General features: G+C 40.8%; 1 protein-coding gene across 1 annotated transcript in view; it reads right to left on the reverse strand.

Moving 5' to 3' along the window:
* Vwa8 (von Willebrand factor A domain containing 8) overlaps positions 1-21,790 on the reverse strand; it is a 296,436-nt gene that overhangs the window by 156,078 nt on the left and 118,568 nt on the right. The window contains exons 15-18 of the mRNA XM_051195337.1: positions 15,131-15,299; positions 13,564-13,641; positions 7,653-7,768; positions 1,623-1,729 (exon numbers count right to left, since the gene is read on the reverse strand). Of these exons, the coding sequence (XP_051051294.1) occupies positions 1,623-1,729; positions 7,653-7,768; positions 13,564-13,641; positions 15,131-15,299 (470 nt within the window). The remainder of the gene's footprint in view (positions 1-1,622; positions 1,730-7,652; positions 7,769-13,563; positions 13,642-15,130; positions 15,300-21,790) is intronic.

The raw sequence follows: 21,790 nt of genomic DNA on the forward strand, positions 1-21,790 counted from the left end.
CCTTCAGGATTGTAATTAAACATCTAAAGAATAAACTGAAACATTGTAGCTCTTCAATTTATAGTGTACACCCTATCTAAGTCCACACAGGAACAGAGTAAGAATGTGGCCATGAGCCAGTGTAAACATCTCTTTGCTGAGGCAACACGCACAGCAGTGGATCCAACAACACCCGTTAGGGCTCAGTCATAGAACACCGCCATTCAGTGGATGGGGCCTTTAGGATCATTTTGTCTACACAACCAGTGTTTACTAATAACATGTCAGCTACAAAGGGGACACACTAGGAGAAAGCAGGCTGTTTTTCAAGAAGTCTCAGGGTGCTACTGTTAGAGGAAGTCTGCCAAGGCTGTTAATCTTGTAGGCTCAAAGCCCGGTTTTGCCATCATGACTGAGGGCAAATATAATTTCAGGAAAACATAAGCATGTGTTCTGATAAAAAGCTAGAATTGGAAAGTGTGGCAGTTCAGTATGGGAGCGGCTTTCATATGACCATGCCATCATCATGTCACTTGGAGAAGAGAGCTGCATGGAGAGCTAAGCCCTTGTGAGGAGGTTTTCAGTGAGCTTGGGCTCGTGACAAGGAAAGGGACTAAAATGCATTCGCCACAAGATCGGTAGCTTTCAAGATGAATGAAAACAGTCGGATGAACAATCTTCTCTTTTAGGTCCCTTATCCCCTACAGGAAGCTGTGATGGACACTGCTGGCTCTGACCTTTCCCAGACAGAGCAATCCACCATCCTGTTGTCACAGCCTTTCTCTGGATATGTTAAGAGCGCCAATCAAGTAGCATTAAGATTCTACATGTCCCACGGTTATTCTGTCTCTTTGAGTGGCCTCTGCACATCTGTTCAGCTCCATCAGTATCAAGTTTATACTTTTATTCTAAGAGTCATTCCGTTTCCTTAATACTAAATTCTTGGTTCAGGGTAGCCACAGTTACTACACCACCAATCACAACCGCAGCCATCACCGGTCCTGTTGGAGAACGCTCACACTTGTGCTTTGATGAGACAAGTGCATTAGGAATGGAAGTTTTCCCTGTGCTCTCACTGCAGAACGGGAACTCCGAGCGTGCACAATCTCTTCTCCACTTCAGGCTTCTCCTTATGGCTATGCAGAAGGGGGGTGGAGGTGGCGGAGGTGTCGCGGGGGTGACTGCTGGGAGTGCAAGGGGAGGCATACAGCCAGCTCTCATTAGCCTGTCTCCCTAGAAAATGCTCCCTGACGTGCCCCACGGGAAACTTGGTAGCCCTCAAAATACAAATGTTGTACAAAGAAAACAGAATTCTAGACTGTATGGTGAAGTACATTTGGAAAATACATTATTTGTCAAAAATTAGACAAGTTGATTTACAACAAAAACCCTCAAAACCTTGACTACATTAGTGCCCGACTGACTCTTGGCAGGGAGGGGGGCTAGTATTCACTGAAAGAAGTGATATCAAAAGCTAAGCTGTAAAATGGCTTTTAGACTGGGTTTAGGGAAAGCAATAGACTCAACTTCTTCAGTGTAATAAACAAAACGCATTTTAAAAAAGGGTTTTATTGAAACTAATAGCACAAAAACGTTCGATCATTGTTATGTCACCCAAAAAAATAGCCAAGTCAAGTACTTACACTTGTAGCTGTCCAGTTCTGGCTCCAGGCTATCATTAGTATTCATTTCTATTCCAGTGTCTGACAGATTCTTCTCCAGTGCTGACCTTGCGAGGCTTGGCAAGAACCTAGTAAGAGGGATGGAGTCTGGTGACTAACCCAGTGCTTTCTTGGTTCTTAGGTATCTGTTAACACACACACACTTTGCTAATTACAACCAACTGAGGAGAAACTGCGTCTCTCTGAAACATAAAGCATATGAAATTTTAGCATAAATTTAAGTTCAAGGTATGTGGAAAGCCCATGTTCGTGTAATCCTTAATGACCAAGCTTATTTTTAATTAGCAATATTAATTTATGAACATTTTTGCATGCTATGATGAAATCATGTTTTCATAAATAGATGTGTATAACCTCACATTTCTTGTTTATTGCAAAACTGGCACATCAAATTTTTCTTAACTGAAATGGCAACATTTTAGCCAACTCCAAGCTGTCGATCACAAATTTAAATCAGAAGTCGAGTAAGGTGGTTTTCCTTATTTTCCAACACAAATTCCTGAATGGAAGCTTATCTGGTTGTGTGTTTCCTTCCTGCACCTGTTTTATAAATAAGCTTTCATATAACAGTCTGGGGAGTGACAGAGACAGTCTAACTACAAAGACCCTGTAAGCACCATGGCTGGGAACAGTTTCCTTCTATACAATGTTACATTTAGAACCTTTGACCAAAGATCCAGCAGGAAGATCTTCAGTCAGTGATTGACTGTGCTCTGCCAGTGTAAGTCACAGCTGTGCGCTCCAATGTCCCCAGTAAATCAGATCAGAATGCACCACCCAAACTCAGGTCCACAGGGTGTTAAGTTTTGTGGGTGGATGCCCTTACCACACACCCCACTCCTGCCCAGGCTTGAGCACAAACCTCTAATAGTAGAAGGTTGGCATGAGCCAGAAGGCATGTGAACCAAGAGCGTTGGACACTGGAGTATTATTCCCTGTCCCCATAAGATTCTGAGCCATAGACCTGGCAGTGTCTTCTTACCTGTTGCCTCCTCTGGGTCCTGTAAGATCACGGGAAGTTTATATGCCTGTGCTTGTGCCTAATCTGCTCAGCATGCCACCACAGTTCTTACATCACTGTTCCTACCTTACCTCCCACTAGGTTTGCATCCTGTTTCTTGAGCCTTTGTCCTGGCATGGCTCCCGACCTTCCCTGCATAGTTGTTCCAGAGCCCGGGACTGTTAGGCCCTTTGTGGGCATTTCTACCACTACCTGTTCGACTGCTATGAGCCACTTACAAATGTGACTTGCCTTCTGTTCTTGGTACCCTTGACCTCCACATAGCCTACCCACACATCTCAGGTTGGCCCTATAATTTGCAACACTTCTGGCCTTCAGTCTAAAGCCTAGAGGAGAGAGGATGTGGGAAGGGGGTATCAACATTAGGTCTGAACGACCAGATGAGGAGGTAAATTTCAGCAGTCCCAGCAAAGGGAAGGCTGGGAAGGAAGGGTGCAATTAGGGCTAATCAGAGCTTCAGAGGGAACACTCCTAAGTGGCACAAAGGATAGCAATGAGTCTTACTCAGAATGTATAATGAATTAATTTGTACTTGTGGTTAGAATTCTTCAGTTTACAAATAGTATTAGATGACTTAAGATAGCATGGTCTATCTGATAAGTGTAGTTTGTAATATGCCATTATTTATTATATGTAAAATTTAATAATATGGTTTCAAAGCTTGAAAATATTTAGTTTAGACAGTTCTACAAATGGAATTCAGTATTTTTTCCAAATGAAGTTAGATGTAATTATTAATATCTAGTAGACTTACAATTAGCTGAACTGAGAGAAAAGCTTAAAGAAGTTTAGATATTTTTAATCACAATTGTAAAAAAATTGAGTCAGTTTTTAATTGAAGCATTCTCTAGACAGTCTCTACAAGCAAAACCATTCCTGGAGACAATAAAAAAATTCATGTTGATAAATTGCTAAACACTGGTTATGATTACTTATCATTACTGGCTTTTAGAATTAGTTATGTAACAGTTTACAAAGTGGAGACCTTACACACATACTATTACTTTTATATCATTTGGAATTTTTAAAAAAATGTGTATAACTCACTTTTTGGTGATAGGAATTTCTTTATTACTTTGCTTTCTAAGGCAGCTAATCCTTACTTTTGATTGGATTCTTACAGCTCTGTCCAAAATTTTCCCACTACAGAATCAATGCCTCCAAGATTTTTCACAAGTGCATAAGTCAGTATATCATAACAGAACATACTAGAACTCTTCTTATAGGGGGCCTTTAGTCTTTCCATAAAAGAGGCCTTTTTAGAATTCAAACTGGCCATGTCTCGAACTTCTAAGTCTTTGCTATGTCCCTTGCATTTTTGAGTATACAGAAAGCGAGTGATACAACCCCAGGAGTTATACATAGAGCAAAGGATGAAGGACTACTCGGGATTTCAGGATTTCAGAAGAGGCGTGTGAACAGAAGACAGCCCAATGAGAGGCTGCTATGGCAGCCGTTCCTGATTTCATCTACTTAATGAAAAGCTTCCCTGGTATTTTATGAAACTCTTTTCATTTTTGTCTTAAGTCATTAATGAAATTCAGTTCCTTTTCATTGCCTCAATATGAAAAGAGGTTATTAAAAAGAAAAAAAAAATGGGCTTCATGAAACAATAGTCTTTTAGGTTCTTTCTTGCCTGTGTGTTACTCTGAGGCTGGCAGGAAGTTGACCACTGAAGTCAAGGGATGATGCATGAGCAAGAAGGCTGCTTGAGTGCCCACTTCCACTTCCAGAGGGTCACAAGTACCCCCCTTTGAAGAGTGGATGGGGGTGGGGCAGTGGGAGGTAGGAGAAGGGGATGGAAGGGGAACTTGGGTTGGAATGTAAAATAAAAACTTTTTTAATTAAAAAAAGAAAACAGACTTTTACTGTGGTCCTCTGATAACACTGGGAAAATTAGTTATCTCATGCAATAGTCTATTTAAGAAGTAAAAAGTATTTTAAAACTCTGAAATATGTTCAGAAAACTTCAGACAATACTCTTTTCTTTTCAATTAAGTATAAAATGGCAACTGAGTCTTATTTCAAGTATGACTTCCCTGACCAGTAAAGATGTCAGCATCTTCCCAACGGTTAACCGGATATTGGAATCACTCATTGTCTGCATACATGTGTACCCAAACTCTGCCTACCTGGGCTGGACTATTTTCCTTTCTCATTTGCCCCCCCCCATCCTTGATTACCAATTTGGTCAAACATGTTCCTAGTTGGTGGCTTTTAGCTTTCATAGTAGGTTACAGTCCTTTGGGCACACATCCAGAGTTTTCTTTTTATAAAACAATGTCAAAAGTGTTAATCTTAACCCTTTGTTAGCATGTCCATCCATTGCTACATTTAAAATGATGCTTTTCACACACACTAAGCTCCACAAGTCTGTGCTTCTGTAGTTTCACAGTCTCCCTGAAGTAACATGGTTATGAGAAATGCAGTATACAGACAATATCTTCCCTCACAGATAAATACTTCCCTCACATATTTCTTGGCTACTTTTGGAACTTTCTATCTCCATGCCAACTTGAGAGTCACTTGTGAAGCTCATTACTACATTGTGGGGTTCTGATCGTGCACATGTTGGGAGTAAATTTCCTAACAGTGAACCTCCTCTTCTATGCAGGCATAAGGAAAACTTCACTCTGACACACTCTGACAACTATCAATAGATCAATTCTTTCCTCCACAGAAGGACTGCATGTCTGTTATTTAATTGACTCACAGTTGCAAAGGGACAAGAATGTCATCGATCTAAGCACATAAGAACTTCATTAGACTGTTTATTCTAGTAATTTAAATGATTTTCTCGGATACTTTTACTATAACTGATCATGTTATCTTGGGTACTGGATAAACATGTAGAAGATAACACTATATTCATCTCTTAATGCCAAGTATTTTACCATGAGAAATGCTCACTGCAGATTTCAAGTCAGCAGTCTTAAGCAAGCTGAAGAATTTTTGTTTTTATCCATGGTTTACTAAGACTATTCCTGGCTTACTAAGAGTTTGGTTGGGAAACTGGGTTTCAGCAAATCTTTTTTTTTCTCTCTCTCTCATTTATAGTAACTTAAAAAATAGGACAGCCAAGATCCTAGCAATAGTGGAGAGGATACCCAAACTGGCCTATCCCTGTAATCAGATTGGTGACTACCCCAACTATCATCATAGAGCCCTCACCCAGTAATGATGGAAACAGAGGCAGAGATCCACAACCATGAACGGGGCTGAGCTCTGGGAATCCAGGCAAAGAGAGGAAGGAGGGAACATATGAGCAGTGAGGCCAAGACCATGATGGAGAAATCTACAGACACAGCTGAACCAAGCTCATGGAAACTCATGAACTCTAGACCTACAACTGTGGAGAGTCCAGGGGAATAAAATAGGCCTTCCATATGTGAGAGACAGCTGTGAAGGTTGGACTAGCTGGGGGCCCCTGGCAGTAGAACCACAATATAAACCTGGTACATGAGCTAGTTTGATGGAGCCCATTCCCTATGGTGAGATGCCAAGCTCAGTCTTAATGCATGGCAGAGGGACCTGGCCCTGCCACAAATTATTGTGCCAGACTATGCTGATGCCTCATGGGAACCTGTACCAGTGAGGAGGAATAAACTGGGGGTGGGCTGGGGGAGGTAGGGGGAAATGGAGGAGGTATGGGAGGGAGAACTGTGGTGGGAATATGAAATGAAATTAAAGAAAAAAAAGAATCAAAAAAAAATAGGACATCTGATCCTTCTGGAATTTGCTGTTCTCAAGTCATCAGTCTAACCCTGTTTCCTTGTAGGCTTTCCCTTTTGAAATGTTTAAGACTGTCCTTATGGCTGTGTATTATTATTACACCCAGGGAATTTGTTTTAATTTGTTCCATTTGTGAAGTGACACATTTCAACACATAAACTCATATTTTACAGTTCTAGAACACTCTTAGCTAAAACTGGCTAGAGTAATTCCTGTCTCTTACTCTATTAGAAGATTGGGGTGGAGTTTAGCAAGCTCAGGGTGTTGGACTCAATCCCCAGCGAAACCCACAGAAATTCCATTAGGCAAATTTAGCCATTCTCATGGTATTTTTTGTTTACTAATTACTTCATAATTCATATCTCTTTAACTTGTGTTAGCTTCCTTCCACCTAATGCTTCTATAATTCTGTTTTTTACTGCTTATTGGCCTAATAGGTTTCTTTCATTTCAAAACTTTTATTTCAATTTCTTTGTTCAGTTTTCCTTTCAAATTCACCAACTACTGGTCTGTGTTATGCTAGCTTTAAGCTTTCCTAATGTTTACACCTTCTGAAGTATGCCCATTGGGTAATTTCAAATGTTCTGTGAGTTCCTGGAGTTGTAGTTCTGAATGTTCTATCTGCCAAATATCCTTCACATTTCTTTATTTCTCAAGTATAGTTTAACCCCCCCCAAAAAAGCATTACTTACTATGTCTAAGTGTTTTGCCTGCTTATTACATATGTACACCATGTGTTTGACTAATGTCCACAGAGGCCAGAAGAGGATGTTGGAACTAGACTTACAGATGGCGGTAAGCTACTATGTGAGTCCTGGGAATTGAAGCCAGACCCTTTGCAAGAACAACCATTGCTCTTAATTGCCGAGTCATCTCTCCAGCCCCTAGGTTTTCATATATGGTGACCTTGTATTCAGATGGACTGTTTAATACCTTGGGTAGTAAAAGTATTGATAGATACCAGGTTTTAGAGTTACCAGTCTATGAGAGCCTACAGGTAGTTCAAAATTCTGAATGAATTAACTTAAAATAGCACCTTGTGGTTAGCACCATAACACATGGTGTCACACAGATACTCATATTTCCTCCAAGCAACACAAGGCACTGGATTCCTACAGGAGACTCTTTCCCGACCAAGGTTCCAGTGAGATGGTAAGCTTTCTCATCACTTTTCTGGGCAGCAGACATATCTTCTTTACTCTCTATGCAAGGGTCTGGCAAAAGGTGACTATGATTACCTGGAAAGGCAGGCTTTAGTGATCGAGTCATGAAGATTTTCGTTGGGATACTGTGAGAGCCGGCGGGCGATCCGTAACAGCTGACGGGTGGAAAGCGATGCTGCCAAGGACTGTGCCTATGAAAAGGCAAAGATAGTCTGCTAAGAGTCTCACTTCAGCTTGTCACTGCCCCTGTAGATGGATGTCACCGCACAATTCCCTATTCCTGAGGGACAAGGCCAAACTTAAATATGCACAAGGGATGAGTTACAGATGAAAATTAATAGAATGCAATTTACACTTAAAATAACCTTCAGGATGGTTTTCTAGTCTATAGAAAGCATTTATCAATTAATTTCAATTGCAGTCGTTCAGTGGGAGGTAGGGTAGGAAGGCTGTTCTAAATGCAGGTCATACCTGCCTCACAAATAACCCTTACGTACAATCGACTATTCTCGCTTTCCTTCTTCACACAGCTGACTTGTTAAGATATTCTGAAAACGCTTAGAGCTTTAAGCAAATCTGTGGTTTCTGAAACAGAAAAAAGGAATTGTGGACAGTTTAGGTTGCTGGCCACAAAGACGGCAAGTAGTTTATCAGTGGCACATTGCTGGTGTGACTCTTTTCCTAACACTATGGGAATAATTTCATTTTCTTTTCCTACACTTGCCCCAATGTTACTACTACAGATGCTAACACAGAGCCAAGGCCCTGGGAAGCAGTCCATGGCTATCTGCTGATTTGAGCTGTAATTCTCTTGGCAGGCAGCACTAAGACATTAATGCTCATTGGCTTTCAACTTAGACAAATCAGATTATCATTAGCCACGTGATGTTGACTAATCACTTAGTTTCTCAAGTCTGTTTCCTTATCTTTAAGATGACACTAACAGCATCCTCCCCTGTGAAACTGATTCAAGGATTAAATTAGAAGCTGATTCTATAGCAATTAGCACAGGTCAGAAAAACAGGGCTGTCCCCAAAATGAGTGACAGAGATGATGGGAGAGCTCCACACATGATAGAGAGAAGGGTACCCAAGAGATGACAGATGAGCCAGACAGTCTCCTTACAGTGAAAGCAGCCAGACACACTCACAAAGAGGCATTAACACAATCTGAGTGAATTAGATTATTAGTAATTAGATTATTAGTAGTAATCTAATAATACTAAGATTATTACTGACTTAATTCACAACTCAGATCAACAGCATGGTTTAACTAAGCCAGAGGAATGAAGGCCTTTTGAAACTATTTGACCTTTGAGGGGGCACTGCAGGGCCAGAGAGAACTGTCACAAAAGTGACCCTGAGCACCTTAGGGGTGAGAGGAGACAGTGGAGATAACAAACAGTTCAAAATGGACAGGGGAAAATGCCTAAGATATGCATGTGTGAGGTGGCCTCTGAGACCCCCAAAAGGAGCTTCAGTGACCCCCATCCTAAAGCATTGCACAGATTCATGATGTGTGTGTCTGCTGTGGCTACTGTCATGCTTCGGTGACAATATGACCAGGTCAGGAATATGACCAACATCTACCACATCAACGAACTCATTTACAAACAAAACATCAGGTGAATTCTTATTGTCAATCAATGTGCATTTTAGACATAGAGAATATTTAAATATACAGAATCAGACATTCAGTTAAAAATAACATGCCAAAATAAGTAGGAAATAAACCATTGACAAATGCTACCAGGGCTTAAAGTAGTAATGTGAGCAGGAAAAATGTTATGGACAGGGACATGAAAGTCAAAGGACTGTGAACCCATGCGAACATGAGGTGTCATCCTGACTCCTCTCAAATGCCCCTGGAGCACGAATGACTCCATGAATAACTCAGGCCTCATTTCTAAAGGCAACAGTAGTGTTCAGTGCAAAGGTGTGAGCTTAAACCAGAACATCACCTCCCACAAGTCTAACTTGACTGGCCACTGTATAGGAAAGAAGGACAGAGACAACCAACACCACAGACAGATGCTGCTTTATCAGGTTCCCTCAAAAAGACAAAGTCCTACAGTAAGGGTATGGCACCAAGATGGAAAAGAAAGGTGGCAGCCAATGGCCTCAACCCCAGGTAAGTGGCCAACGAGGAGAGGGCAGGGCTCTCTGCCAGAGAGCAGAGGATTCAGGAATTCCCTTCCGTAATCTCAGATTATGAAAAGTTCCTATTTTAACCACACAATGTCTGACCAACGAACCCCAACATGACTCTTCCAATGTCCATAATAAGCTAAGGTAACTTCCTAGTACAAAACATCCCAGGCTTTGTGGCTTCCCATCTCATCTCAGCCAACCCTGAAGTAAGTCTTCTCACAGGCTTGAAGAAGAGTAATTCCCTCAGTACAACAACCACAGTTTAAAACACCAGAACTAAGTTTTATGTTGAGCCATGTTGATGTTGAATAAAGGACTTGGTAACTCCTGCTCTCAGACTTCCAATTAAAAAGTCAGCATATATTTTAATTCTAAAAGTCCTAGTGGATTTAACATTGTACTACCAAATTTCTAACTGCAACTTTATCTTGTAGGAGGGAGGGAAAGAGTGTGAAGTTCATTCCCTTGGTTACCATGGTTATGTAAGTTAACAGCATGCTCAAAGCGTTTTTCATATCAGCACAATGATTAGTACCCTCAACTGCTTAAAAATACAAAAGATATCATGAGAAATAGCAAAAACTAGTATTTCTTTTCTTCCTCTCAAAGAATTATTTCTTTTATTTAAAAAATGGAACACTGCCAGGGAGAAGTGCCTAGAAGTGATCTCTTAATATATTAGTAATTAATTAATTTTCCATTCATTCCTCAAAGATTTAAGTATCTATTGTCTGACAGGTTTCAGGTTAGGAAGTCAGAAGACTGAACAAGTCTCAGACTCACAGAGTTCCAGTCCTAACTGAAGAACTACAAATTAGCTGCAAGGCCACTGTGATCAGCCAGCGTCTTGGGTATGTGCTAGTGTCATGAAAGCAGACTGGGGAGCATGGGTAACTTCTGCTTAGGGGACTGAGGTAGCGGCCTAGCAGAATCGGGGCTCAGAGAACCAAGTTAATGGAGAGGAAACACATTCCAGGCATTTCTAAAGCAGAGACATTTTAATGTGTGCTGGAGTTAAAATAGCACCAAGCTAAGTGTGGGCAGAGCTGAGGGGCTTCGGAAAAGCTGAGAAAATGAGGCTGGCAGAGCAGCGGAGTCACACAACCAGCAGCCCACCCAGCATGCTGTCCTCAGTCTACAGACAAAGGCAATGGAGCCCTTAACCAGCGTGAAGTTCAATGTGAGGAACTCCGGAAACACACTGAGAAAGGTCACTGTGAGGACAATATGCAAGACTCAGTCATGCCTTCCTCTAACAGATATGTGCTGAATGCCTACTGTATTGTAAGCAAAGGTCCCGCCTGGGCAGATCCACAGAGAATGAAATAAACACCAAGGGCAAACACAATAGAAAGTGAAAAAAGCACGTCTGTTATGTCCAAGGTCATAAGCCCTAGGAAAAGTCCTGATAGCCGGGTATGGTGGCACAGGCCCATAATTACAGCATTCGGGAGCAGAGGCAGGTGGATCTTTGTGAGTTCAAGGCCAGCCTGTTCTACAAAGTGAGTTCCAGCATGGCCAAGGCTACACAGAGAAACAGATAAGACAAAAATGAAATGGCAAGGAAATTGCCTCTGAATCACACTGACTTGGAAAAGACTGGCTAGAACATCTGAGAAAATCTAAAGGCGGCAAGGGGAAAAGCCACCAAGGAGAGGAAAACACAGATGTAAATGCCCAAAGACAGGTACTAGTATGTTCAGGAACAGGAAACATTGCCTGTTAGCTAGCTTTCATAGTGCCAGAAAGTACTTTGAAGAATGAGTGGTATGAAAAGCCATCAATAGTCTTACCCAGCTGTGAACCCTGAAAATTACAATGCCCAGCCTGGTAAGGTATGTCCAGAGGGCATGACTGTTACAGGGATTTAAGGCCTGTTCCACAGGAGGGGACCCAGACTTTGTATTGTAAAGTCAGCTAGAGCTCACGGCTGGGGAAGTCATAGGCCCTACTACTACTGTTTAGTTAAAAGGGCATCGTATCAACCTAACGTCAAAGATTTCTTCTTATGCCCACAGACTAGTGCAACCCTCACCCCTAATCAGAGAAATGTTTTCATGTAGAGGATGGTGGTTAATTTAGAAACAACTATTTAAAACATAGAGAATAAGTAACCGTGGAGTGCTCATCCCTAAATCAGACACCACACAGACACACACACACACACACACACACACGCACACACGCACACACGCACACACGCACACACGCACGTGCTCCAGTGGACGGTACCCTAAAGCCATGTGCACATGGTCTCAGTGTGTTATAAGGGAGGGGGAAGGGGATGAAGATGAGGAGAAAAAATAATGACTATGACATGAAGTTGGAATGGGGGCACTGGAGGTAGAGAAAGATTTGGAAGGGGCAGCTGGGTGGAGTGAGGGAGATATATATACATTTTATTTGCGTAAGAAAATACTAAACAATAAAATTTAAAACTTAGCAACAGCAAAGAAAACAACAAAGCTGAAAAGAGTAATGGGGAAAGATGAGCTGAGGTCCCAGAGGTCAATTGCAGGACTACGGCAACAGGAAAATCATCCGTGTCTAAAGCACACACAGGCATGCACTAGCTGCTCAAGCCTATAAAATGTTATTGTCTATGGCAGTAGTTGTCTTTGCAGATGAGATTAAGAATTTCTAAAAGAAGGACGTCTTGGATTAATTTGGTGACCCCTAAATGCAACCTTATACACCTTTGTAAGAAGGGACAGAAGAAAATTCAATACAAAGACACCAGGGGTAACGGGGATACAGAGGAAGGATTAAGATGGGACCAAAAGTCAAGGAATGCAGGTAGCAATTACCCAAGGTAAAAGGAACTTGACTTTTAGTCAATAAAGGGTCAATAAAGGGAAAGTGATATTGCAGGACAAAGACTTGGAAGTCTGATACAAGGACGACTGTTGACCGCAGGTAACAGCAGTCAACCTCATGGCGCCACACTGGAGAGACCTGCTTTCAGAGTATGTGACAATATCAGGAATGCACAGATAAGCAATGCTGTCAAGGCTGCAGCTTTAGGCAGCTCAGCAGATTACTATCAGCCAGCAATGAAATCAGGGACAGGCAGGGTTAAGCACAGTTATTTAAGAGATAGATATGCATGTCAAAGTTTATAATGATCCCACAGTATCCAGTTCAACAGTCGAAGCCAGTATTTACTAAGCAGCTATCAACTGGATTATTTTTAAATTATGCTTTTATGTTAATCACTGCACCCTTCTTATGAGGAAGATGTCAGCAATCACATTAGTGTTTTTTTTTTTTTTCCTTTTCTTTTCTTTTTTTTTTTTTTTTAAAGAATAGAAAAAAGACTGAATTGCCGCCCTTGGGTGAACAAGATGGTTCAGTATGTAAGGGCGCCTGCCCCCAAAGCCTGGCAACCTGAAGGCTGTCCCTGGAACCCACATGGTGGGAGCAGAGAAATGGACTCCTACAAACTGTCCTTTGACCCTGCCTCCCTGCCCAACACTTTTTATAGAGAATGACTGTCTTTCTCTTGAAACTGAAATAAACAGTTCAATCAGCAAAGACAGAGTAGAAGCTGAAGCTGAAGGCACAGGCAAAAACAGTTTAGAGTTGGAACTTAGAGAATATGAACTGTTCCTCAGTAGGTAAGATGGAGGGACAGAGCAGAGCTACAGGACCTCAAGGATTCCTCCCAAGCTAAATCATGCTCCAAGGCTGAGCCAGGAAGAGCTACAACCATGCTCCAGGCACTGACATCAGGGCTACACTACACACAAGGAAAAGCACAGCACCTGGGGGTAGAAACGGCAGCGAGAATCAGAGCAGGTTAGCAACAGAAAATGGGAGGCAGAACCCAGACTTACTGTTGGATCCTGGGTCTCCCTGAGTTTGTGTGTAACTGACAGCAATTTCTCCAAAGCTTCCTGGGGTACACTGGGGACCTATTTTATGAAGGAAGGAAAAATGGGGAGAAATGAGGACAATTCAGCAAATAATATTGGAAGGATGTTATTTTTTTACAAAGTCCCCAAGTATTGGGTCCATGCTGAAGTCATGGATGAAGTTGCCACTTCATCTTCTCAGCAAACACTTGAGGGAGGCCCAGCATTCCTTTAAACATCCAGGCAAATGAAACCAAGCCTCTTTTCTCGGTATGCAATCAGATCCCAGCATATCCACAAACACCAGTTCCTTCTTTGCGAGCATCAATATGATTCTCCAGATCTAAGTTAGGCATTTTCTTATGAAAACAAAACTCCCATAGTATAATATTAATTTATGCAAGCTATTTAATTACTGGTTTAATTCCATGCATATACGAATGCATCTGACTATTGTGTGGCCCCAAGGACTCCTGTGTACAAAATGGATATTCAAGTTGTCAGTCTTCTTCAAAGACTTTTGAAATAATACTTGTTGGATATGATGCCTTAGGCCTCTGATTTCAGCACGTGGGAAGCTGAGGCAGAAGGATCGCCAAGAGTCCAGGATGGTCTACACAGTGAGAACCTGCCTCAACACAAAACTAAAAATAAAGCATATTTGATGGTCATGATCAACTCAATGAACTTGGAAGACCATCTGGACAAAAACACACATCTCTTTTCATTATAATGAACTTCAATGCAAATAATTTAATAAATGTAAATAATTCTTATGTAAGCAATAAGCTAATATTTTTAATTTAACACAGTAAAATATTAATGTCATGATGTAACCTCTTTGAAAGTATACTGGTTCCAAGTTTCTTTAGCCATTTAAGTAACTGGAATTTTTAAAACTCTAATTCTATTTTATACATACCTTATACTATTTTAAAAATAAATCCTGTAGTGTAAGAAGTAGAATTACTCTCATGTTCAGATGAGGAAACCATGACTAATCTACTTGAGCTCTGAAAGCTAATCCATATTGAGAAATCTGACTAGATCCAGTGTTGAACCCTAAAGACCATGCTTCATCCATAACTGTGCTCATATAGACCCCCACTCCCCCAAAATCAAACACTAATTTTAGTATTCCTATCCATGGTTTCAGTTATGTAAAATGTTAATTAGTAGTGATACGGAGTAGCACCATCAAGCAGAACTTTCTATGATGACTAAAAATGATTTTTTCTATGCTACCTAAACAATAACCCAAATGAGTCTCAAGTGATTATTGAACATTTGAAGTATGCTGAGAAACTGAATTTTAAAATATTTAATGTGGCTGGTGCTGCCTCACTGAAGAATACACTTTCAGAGCTCCCAAAGAGCCTCATGTGATGCCATGCTAAGGCGGACATGGGAATCATGGCTCTCACATGAAACGACAGCACCCCAGTGAGCAGTCGGGAAACTGCAGGACTGCAGCCCTCAGGGATCTGGGCAGCTTCAAATGAGAACAGCGATAGGATGGGCACCAGCCGAGAGCAGTCCTCGCTCTTACCATTCCCTTTATCACTTGGATTTCTTCACTTTTCACAAGGGGCTTCATGTGATGGAAAAGGAACATGGTTAAGAATTCTGGTCCCAGCCACTGCTGTGTTGTGCTCCCGATAACCGGGGGCTCTGCCAGAGCGATGATTCTGAAGGAGGGGTGGATAGGGAAAATGGATCTAAAGCAGAGAGGGAGAAAGACAAAACATCACCGTTTGCTATAGAAACTGGGTCATGAGACATGGAACTTAGCAATAAAACGGTCATTCTATTAATAATGTCAAAGTTGTTATCCAAAGAATAGACTGGGCAGTGGTGGCTCACACCTTTAATCCAAACACTTGGGAGGCAGAATCAGGCAAATCTCTGTGAGTTCAAGACTAGCCTGGTCTACAGAGTGAGTTCCAGGACAGCCAGGGCTACTATGAGAAAACCTGTCTCAAAAAACCCCAAAGGAAAAAACAAAATGAACAGGCTTGGGTTGGGGGGCTCAAGACTTTAAGAGTTAAAAGACTGAAATTGAGAGTAAGAGAATGAAATAATTGCTGATAAATGTACATACACTATGTGCTTATGAAACCCCAGCCCTCCCCACAATCACAGCCCAGATGTGCTCTCATTTCCAATGCATGAGATCCAAACCCCTTGAAATGAAAACACACCAAGCTCATATTCACCACACAGGACCCTGCAAGTCATTTATTTCAGCCTCCTCAAGGTCCCTGCTTCTCATACACAGTCACTTCAGCCTCCTCAAGAACCCTGCTTTTCAAGGAGCCCACGCTAAATGAATCATAGGGAAACTAAACAGCATCGTTTGGGGTGGGGAGGCTTTTAAAATATGGACAATTTAAGTAAACCACATGTGGTCATATTAAATTTATAACTAGGCCAGCAAGGGAACATTTAGTAATTTAAAAGGCGAAGAAAGCTTAACTCATATGCTACTTTTTGTCATTGATACAAACGTTAGGGTTTTAAAATTGATTTTTCTTTAAGAAATCTCTGCTAGGAAATCCATGGAAGCAAGTCAATGTCCCAGGACACAGAGGAGAGTGATACTTCTCCTGGGAAGCAATGTATTTGAGTGTGTGTGAGTGTGTGTGTGTGTGTGTGTGTGTGTGTGTGTGTGTGTGTGTGTGTGTAGGGGTGTCAAAGAATAAATCATCTTATTATGATCTAACCAGATGGGTGGTATTATTGGTTTTTTATCAATCCCACTAAAAAACAAAACAAAACAAACAACAATAGTAATTTTTTTAGAGGGTAATACAGTTCTTGCTGAGAGAAAACAGCTAAAAATTTAAGTGCTTGATAAGGTTTTGAGGAAAACAAAACTACAAATATGGAATTGGCTTTGCAGGACCCCAGAGCAGCAGGAGATGGGTGCGTGTGGAGCTAGAAGAACTTTGAAGAGTTCAGAGAAGAGAAAGTTGCATCAAGACAGAGGGCAGTTCTACCAAGTCACAACTACATAAAATTGTGAGGCCATAACATTATTTTTAAGCCAGGAAGAAAAACAAACAAACAAACAACAACAACTTTGGAAACTACCACCAGAAATATAAGAATCAATGAATTGCTACCAGTTCACAGATATTTCACTTCACTGGATTTCTTTTAAAGAATATGCATGCATGCATGTATGTATGTATGTTGTAGCAGAGCCTGAAGATGACCTATTCAAAAAAAAAAAAAAAAAAAAAAAAAAAAAAAAAGGTTGTTTTTGGAAAGCAGTACGGCTAAAGGGACTGGAGAATGCATTCTACAAAGAACTGTCAAAGCTGTTATGGTTCAAGAGTAATTAATAAGGAATGAGAGATTGTGAACTGTTTTCAACTTTCAATACTGGCCAATAAAAACAAAATATTCACTAAAAGTAAAAAACTAGAGCATATCCAAGTACACGCAGGAACAGGCAATAAATCTATATTGCCTTTCTGCATCAGCCACCAGCAGGAAAGAACACACTTAGTAACCTAAAATTTATACTTCCTCCTTTTCAAAAAGTAAGTTTTTCTCATTAAAAGGAATAGTTCTATTTTGGTTCTTATTTGCTGCAAAAAAAAAAAAAAAAAAATTATGCACCTTTGGTGTCTGACGTATGGGGCCCTCACACTATTGTTAATTGCTGTGTCCCTCCACTCTTGATAACACAATACAAGAAAATTCTAACATTTCTAAAGGTGGTTAAGGCATATGACTGCCCAAGAGCAATGTAAACCTTGAGGGCGCTCTAGACATGATCAAGGTTATGGCCTTGGGGAAGAACTAGCAAACAATCATGGAGATAGATATCATTATATGAAACTGGGTTCACGGCATGAAGTTGAAAGGGTTGGGAGCTCACAACCATCACTGTTAATTCTGGGGCCCTACACTATCAGGGCATCATTTTATTAAAGTACATCAAGGTACTCCTAATTAACAGACGCATGTAATATTTATTAAGGAAATAATGCTAGCCTAAAGGGTCAACAATTACTTTTCCTTGGCTATTAAACTCAATCTCACCTTAAGATTATTCACTTATTCACGCATTTACTGAGGCAGGAGAGACAGCTCAGCAGTTAACACTCATTGCTCATGCAGAGGACCTACGTTCATTTCCCAGCACCCACATGGTAGTTCACAACCATCTAACTCCAGTTCCAATGGATCTGATGACCTCTTCTGATCTCTGTGGACACTAGACATACATGCATGTAAGCAAACACACACATAAAACTCAAAACAAAACAAAAACTAAGTAGTCTACTATGAGCCACAGATTGTGATAGTAGACACAGGCAAACACAACACAAAAGACGGACTCCTGACATGAATAAAGTCCCAGGATCCAATTATTTCCCAAGGGCCAACTACATCCTACCCTTCATATGTGAGACACTGTTGTTCTCAATGAAACCACTAGAAAACATCTGTGATTGATAGCCTAAGAAATCTTCCTAAACACAGTATGAACCTGTTCCTATCAAAAGCAGGTATCTGCATTTTCAGAACTAGGTTCAAAGTGAAAGATGTTCTTAAATCTATCTGCATTACTGTTAAGCGGTTCACATGCAACAAAACCTGGAGCTTTGCAGTCACCACTTGAGAGGCACTGCTCCGTGCACTGGTAGACACTGTTCTCAGAAACCTGTTCCTAAAAGATAGATTCATCTATTTGTGCAAGTCTATAGGAGTTATTCCACTGGCAGCTACATCCCTCCCAAGTTCCTTTAAAAAAAAAAAAAAAAACAACCTTGCCAATTCTGTGATATTTTTCTCTTAAAAATCTCCCATTGGGAAATAAGGCATAAATCAAAATAAAAGCTGAGTTTGTTTAAATGCTACAAAAGTAGAGCTTCAGTCATCTAACTTAATACAAGAAGAAAGGGCAGGTTATTTAGGCCATGAACTTCTACTTTACATGCTATCGCCCAGAGTGGCATGGTAGATATGGACATCTGGAAGCATCAACTCATGCTAGGTAATGAGTCATAATTATTCACAAGAACAGCTCGTGAAGCAAGTGGATTTCCTCACTTAGTACACATTTCTGGCTTTTTATACTTTATGATGTCCTTTGAGACAAGCTGTTAGGCAATCAGCACAGTAACATGTAAACACATTACCCAAGAACAACAACCCTGGAAGAAATGTTGCCAAATGATTTAGATGACTCTAGTCCACCATGACTATGAAAGAAATGAGTTATCATATTAAACAGAAAATAACCAAGAAGAGGTGAAGACATTTACTGTACTATTAGAGGGAGGCAGATTCTCTAATGTGATTATGTTAACAGTAACAACAAGAACTGCTTTCAATCAGGAGAAAGTAATGCTGCTCGGCTACGAAGGAGGGTTACTGGCAAGGAAACGAATTAGACTTTCAACAGGCAGACGTGTTAGGTCCACTACCAAATGCCTGGGCTGGTGACACCGTCTTAAGCAGAAAGACACTGGCTGCATAAACAGAAGGATTTTATTGGGTAAATGAGCCTAATGGTTCACGTTTATTAGAAAAGCAGATCCCCCTGGGAGGTTGAGACCATCTTGTCATCTACCAAGAATACCTGGTTTTAAACAGACTACTTGTTTTTGGTTACGTGTTTCAGGCTCAAGTTTAACAGCATACACAGGAGGCTAATGCTTGTCTCTAAATGAATACATTTGTGCTTAGCATGACTACAAGCACAGTTCTGAGCACATTGAGGTGACTGACCACTAACTTGTACATCTTATCTTTAACAGTTCACAAGCAAGTTAGCTGCTTTTATAAAATTAAAATTTTAGGTTTTTTTTTTTTTAATCCTCTTAAAATTTGAATTGAAGGGGGCTGGAGAAATGGTTCAGTGGTTAAAAGCACTGCCTGCTCTTCCAGAGGGTCTGGGTTCCATTCCCAGCACCGACATGGCAGCTCACACCTGTCTAACTCCAGTTCTGGTGCTTCTAACACCCTCACACAGACATACATGCAAGCAAAACACCAACGAGCATAAAATTACTTAAAAAATTAATTGAAGATCCTTTAGCTGCACATCAAAATAAAAATTCAAACCATGAATACAATCCAGAGAGAGACTGGGAACCTTACTTTTCTGATCCTTTTACAGTGTCCCTTTACAGAATATTACAGTTTCCTGTATGAGTTGGTTTATTCAAATAGCTAAAGCTTAACAAAATCAGCAAAGACAAAGAGTCTAGACATACATCTTCAAGTCAGTTTCTGCTAGCCTGAATGGATCTTTACAACCTGAGAAATTTAACTACAGTCATCAAACATTTATTGTAAATCCTATTTTTCATAAACAAGAATTGAATCAAAATTACTTTGGACCTGACAAGTATTTTAGTAATTCAGTTTTCTTTATTTTTTAACTATGTGTATGTATGTTTATTCATATGGATTTGTGCACTTCAGTGAAGTGTCCTCTGCAAGAGCAGTGCAAGCTGTTAACTGCTAAGCCATCCATCTTTCCAGCCCCTCAACAGGTACAAGGACTTTAGGTAAGAAAGGATCACTGTTAGGACATCTTGCTTCTGAAAATTTAATGAAGATACAACAGATGGATGACAGAACACAAAGAAGGAAAACACTACAAGTTCTGGCCAGGAGGCTCTGCCTACATACACTTAAATAACGGAAAGCACAGGAGACCAGGGAGATTAAGGCCTACGATGGCACAGGAGCTACAAAGGTAAAATGAGTCCAGAAAGTGCCACAGGAAAATATGAAACTGATAGAACATGGAATCATAATGATGGTGTGCCTCAAGGAGACTCGATTTCACCAACGGAGAGAAGTGACTGGGATAAAAAGGCGACTTATACATGGAAAGTGTACAGATTTCCACTCTGACTGCATTTTCTTTACTTACAGTTCAGTCTTTCATACAGAGGAAATTACGAACTTTAGGGAAGACAAGATGGGCGCATGAAAACAAATCTATTTTAATATCCTGAATGAGTCAGTTGTAGTTCCTATACTGTGCTGACAAAGTCCAATAAAATTCCCAACTAATATAATAATGAAGCCAGGGGAATAAGGGAATGGAAGTAAGTGTGTGCAATGAGAAGAGAGATGGACAAAGATCTGCAGGAAAACAACAGGCAATTCTTAACATCGACAAGTCAAGAAACACCGATAAAGCTCGTTGCTTGGTGACATGAGGCAAACATTAAAAGAACCCGCTAGGTGTTAGAAGTGGAACCCTCTAGGGACAGAAGTGAGACATAAGAGGCAGTCGTGGACTCATGACAGAGACCTGGTGTTTTTCACAAGATGCTCTGGAATTTCTGTCTGGCTCAAGTCTCATGTGTGTTTGCCCTCAGGGAATAGTGAAACTTCTTCTTTGTTAAATTGTAATGAAAAAGTAAGTATTTCCATGACCTCCCTCCACTTCCTCAGCATGATGCTGGAGATGGAGAGGAGATGCGCTTGTGGGAGACACACGACTGACGGTGATACACACGGAAACCTTTGAGAAGGAAGGGCTAAGGACCATATGGGCCCAACCCACAACATGAAGCTGAAGTCCATTCTGTTCCTAAGAGGGTTTGTGTTTGCAAAACTTTGTATGGCTGTTAAAGAAAATATGGGTCCTTTCCACAGAAAAGGGTTGTCATTTCCTGGATATCTGGCAGAAATACAGGGCTCCCGACGTCCTGAGGAAAACTGCCTGGCAAGCTTAGGAGCTTTTGCTCAATTGCTCTGATTCATCTTTCTGAAAATCTGCACTCTTTCCATACCAACCATGATTCACACAGAAATAATGTACAAACTGTGAGTGCCATGCATAAAGGGATACAATGAGGGTGATCTCCTTGGCTTACTAACCTAAACACTAAACTGAACCACTTCCAAGCTGCAGCAGGTGACAAGGTACACCTCACTAGGCAGTTTTGAAATCCCCCGTTATTCTTGAGAAATCGAAGTAAACAGAAGTTAACATTTCCTTTACAAGGCAAAACTATAAATGTACACTCAGTGATTAATATACTTCACTGAGTTTGGACAGTTTTCTTGCTTCCAGTACGGGAGAGGGAAAGCTTCCAATGCATCAGGTCAGATTAAATGAGGATGCAGTCACCATCATCATTGTAGCCACTTCTTCCCCTACCCCCAATGTACCAATCTCTTTAGAAGAGGCACAGCCCATACCGGAAGGGCTAAAGGAGAAGTG

This window comes from Phodopus roborovskii, unplaced genomic scaffold (genome assembly GCF_943737965.1).
Source record: "Phodopus roborovskii unplaced genomic scaffold, PHOROB, whole genome shotgun sequence".
Classification (NCBI taxonomy): Eukaryota; Metazoa; Chordata; class Mammalia; order Rodentia; family Cricetidae; genus Phodopus; species Phodopus roborovskii.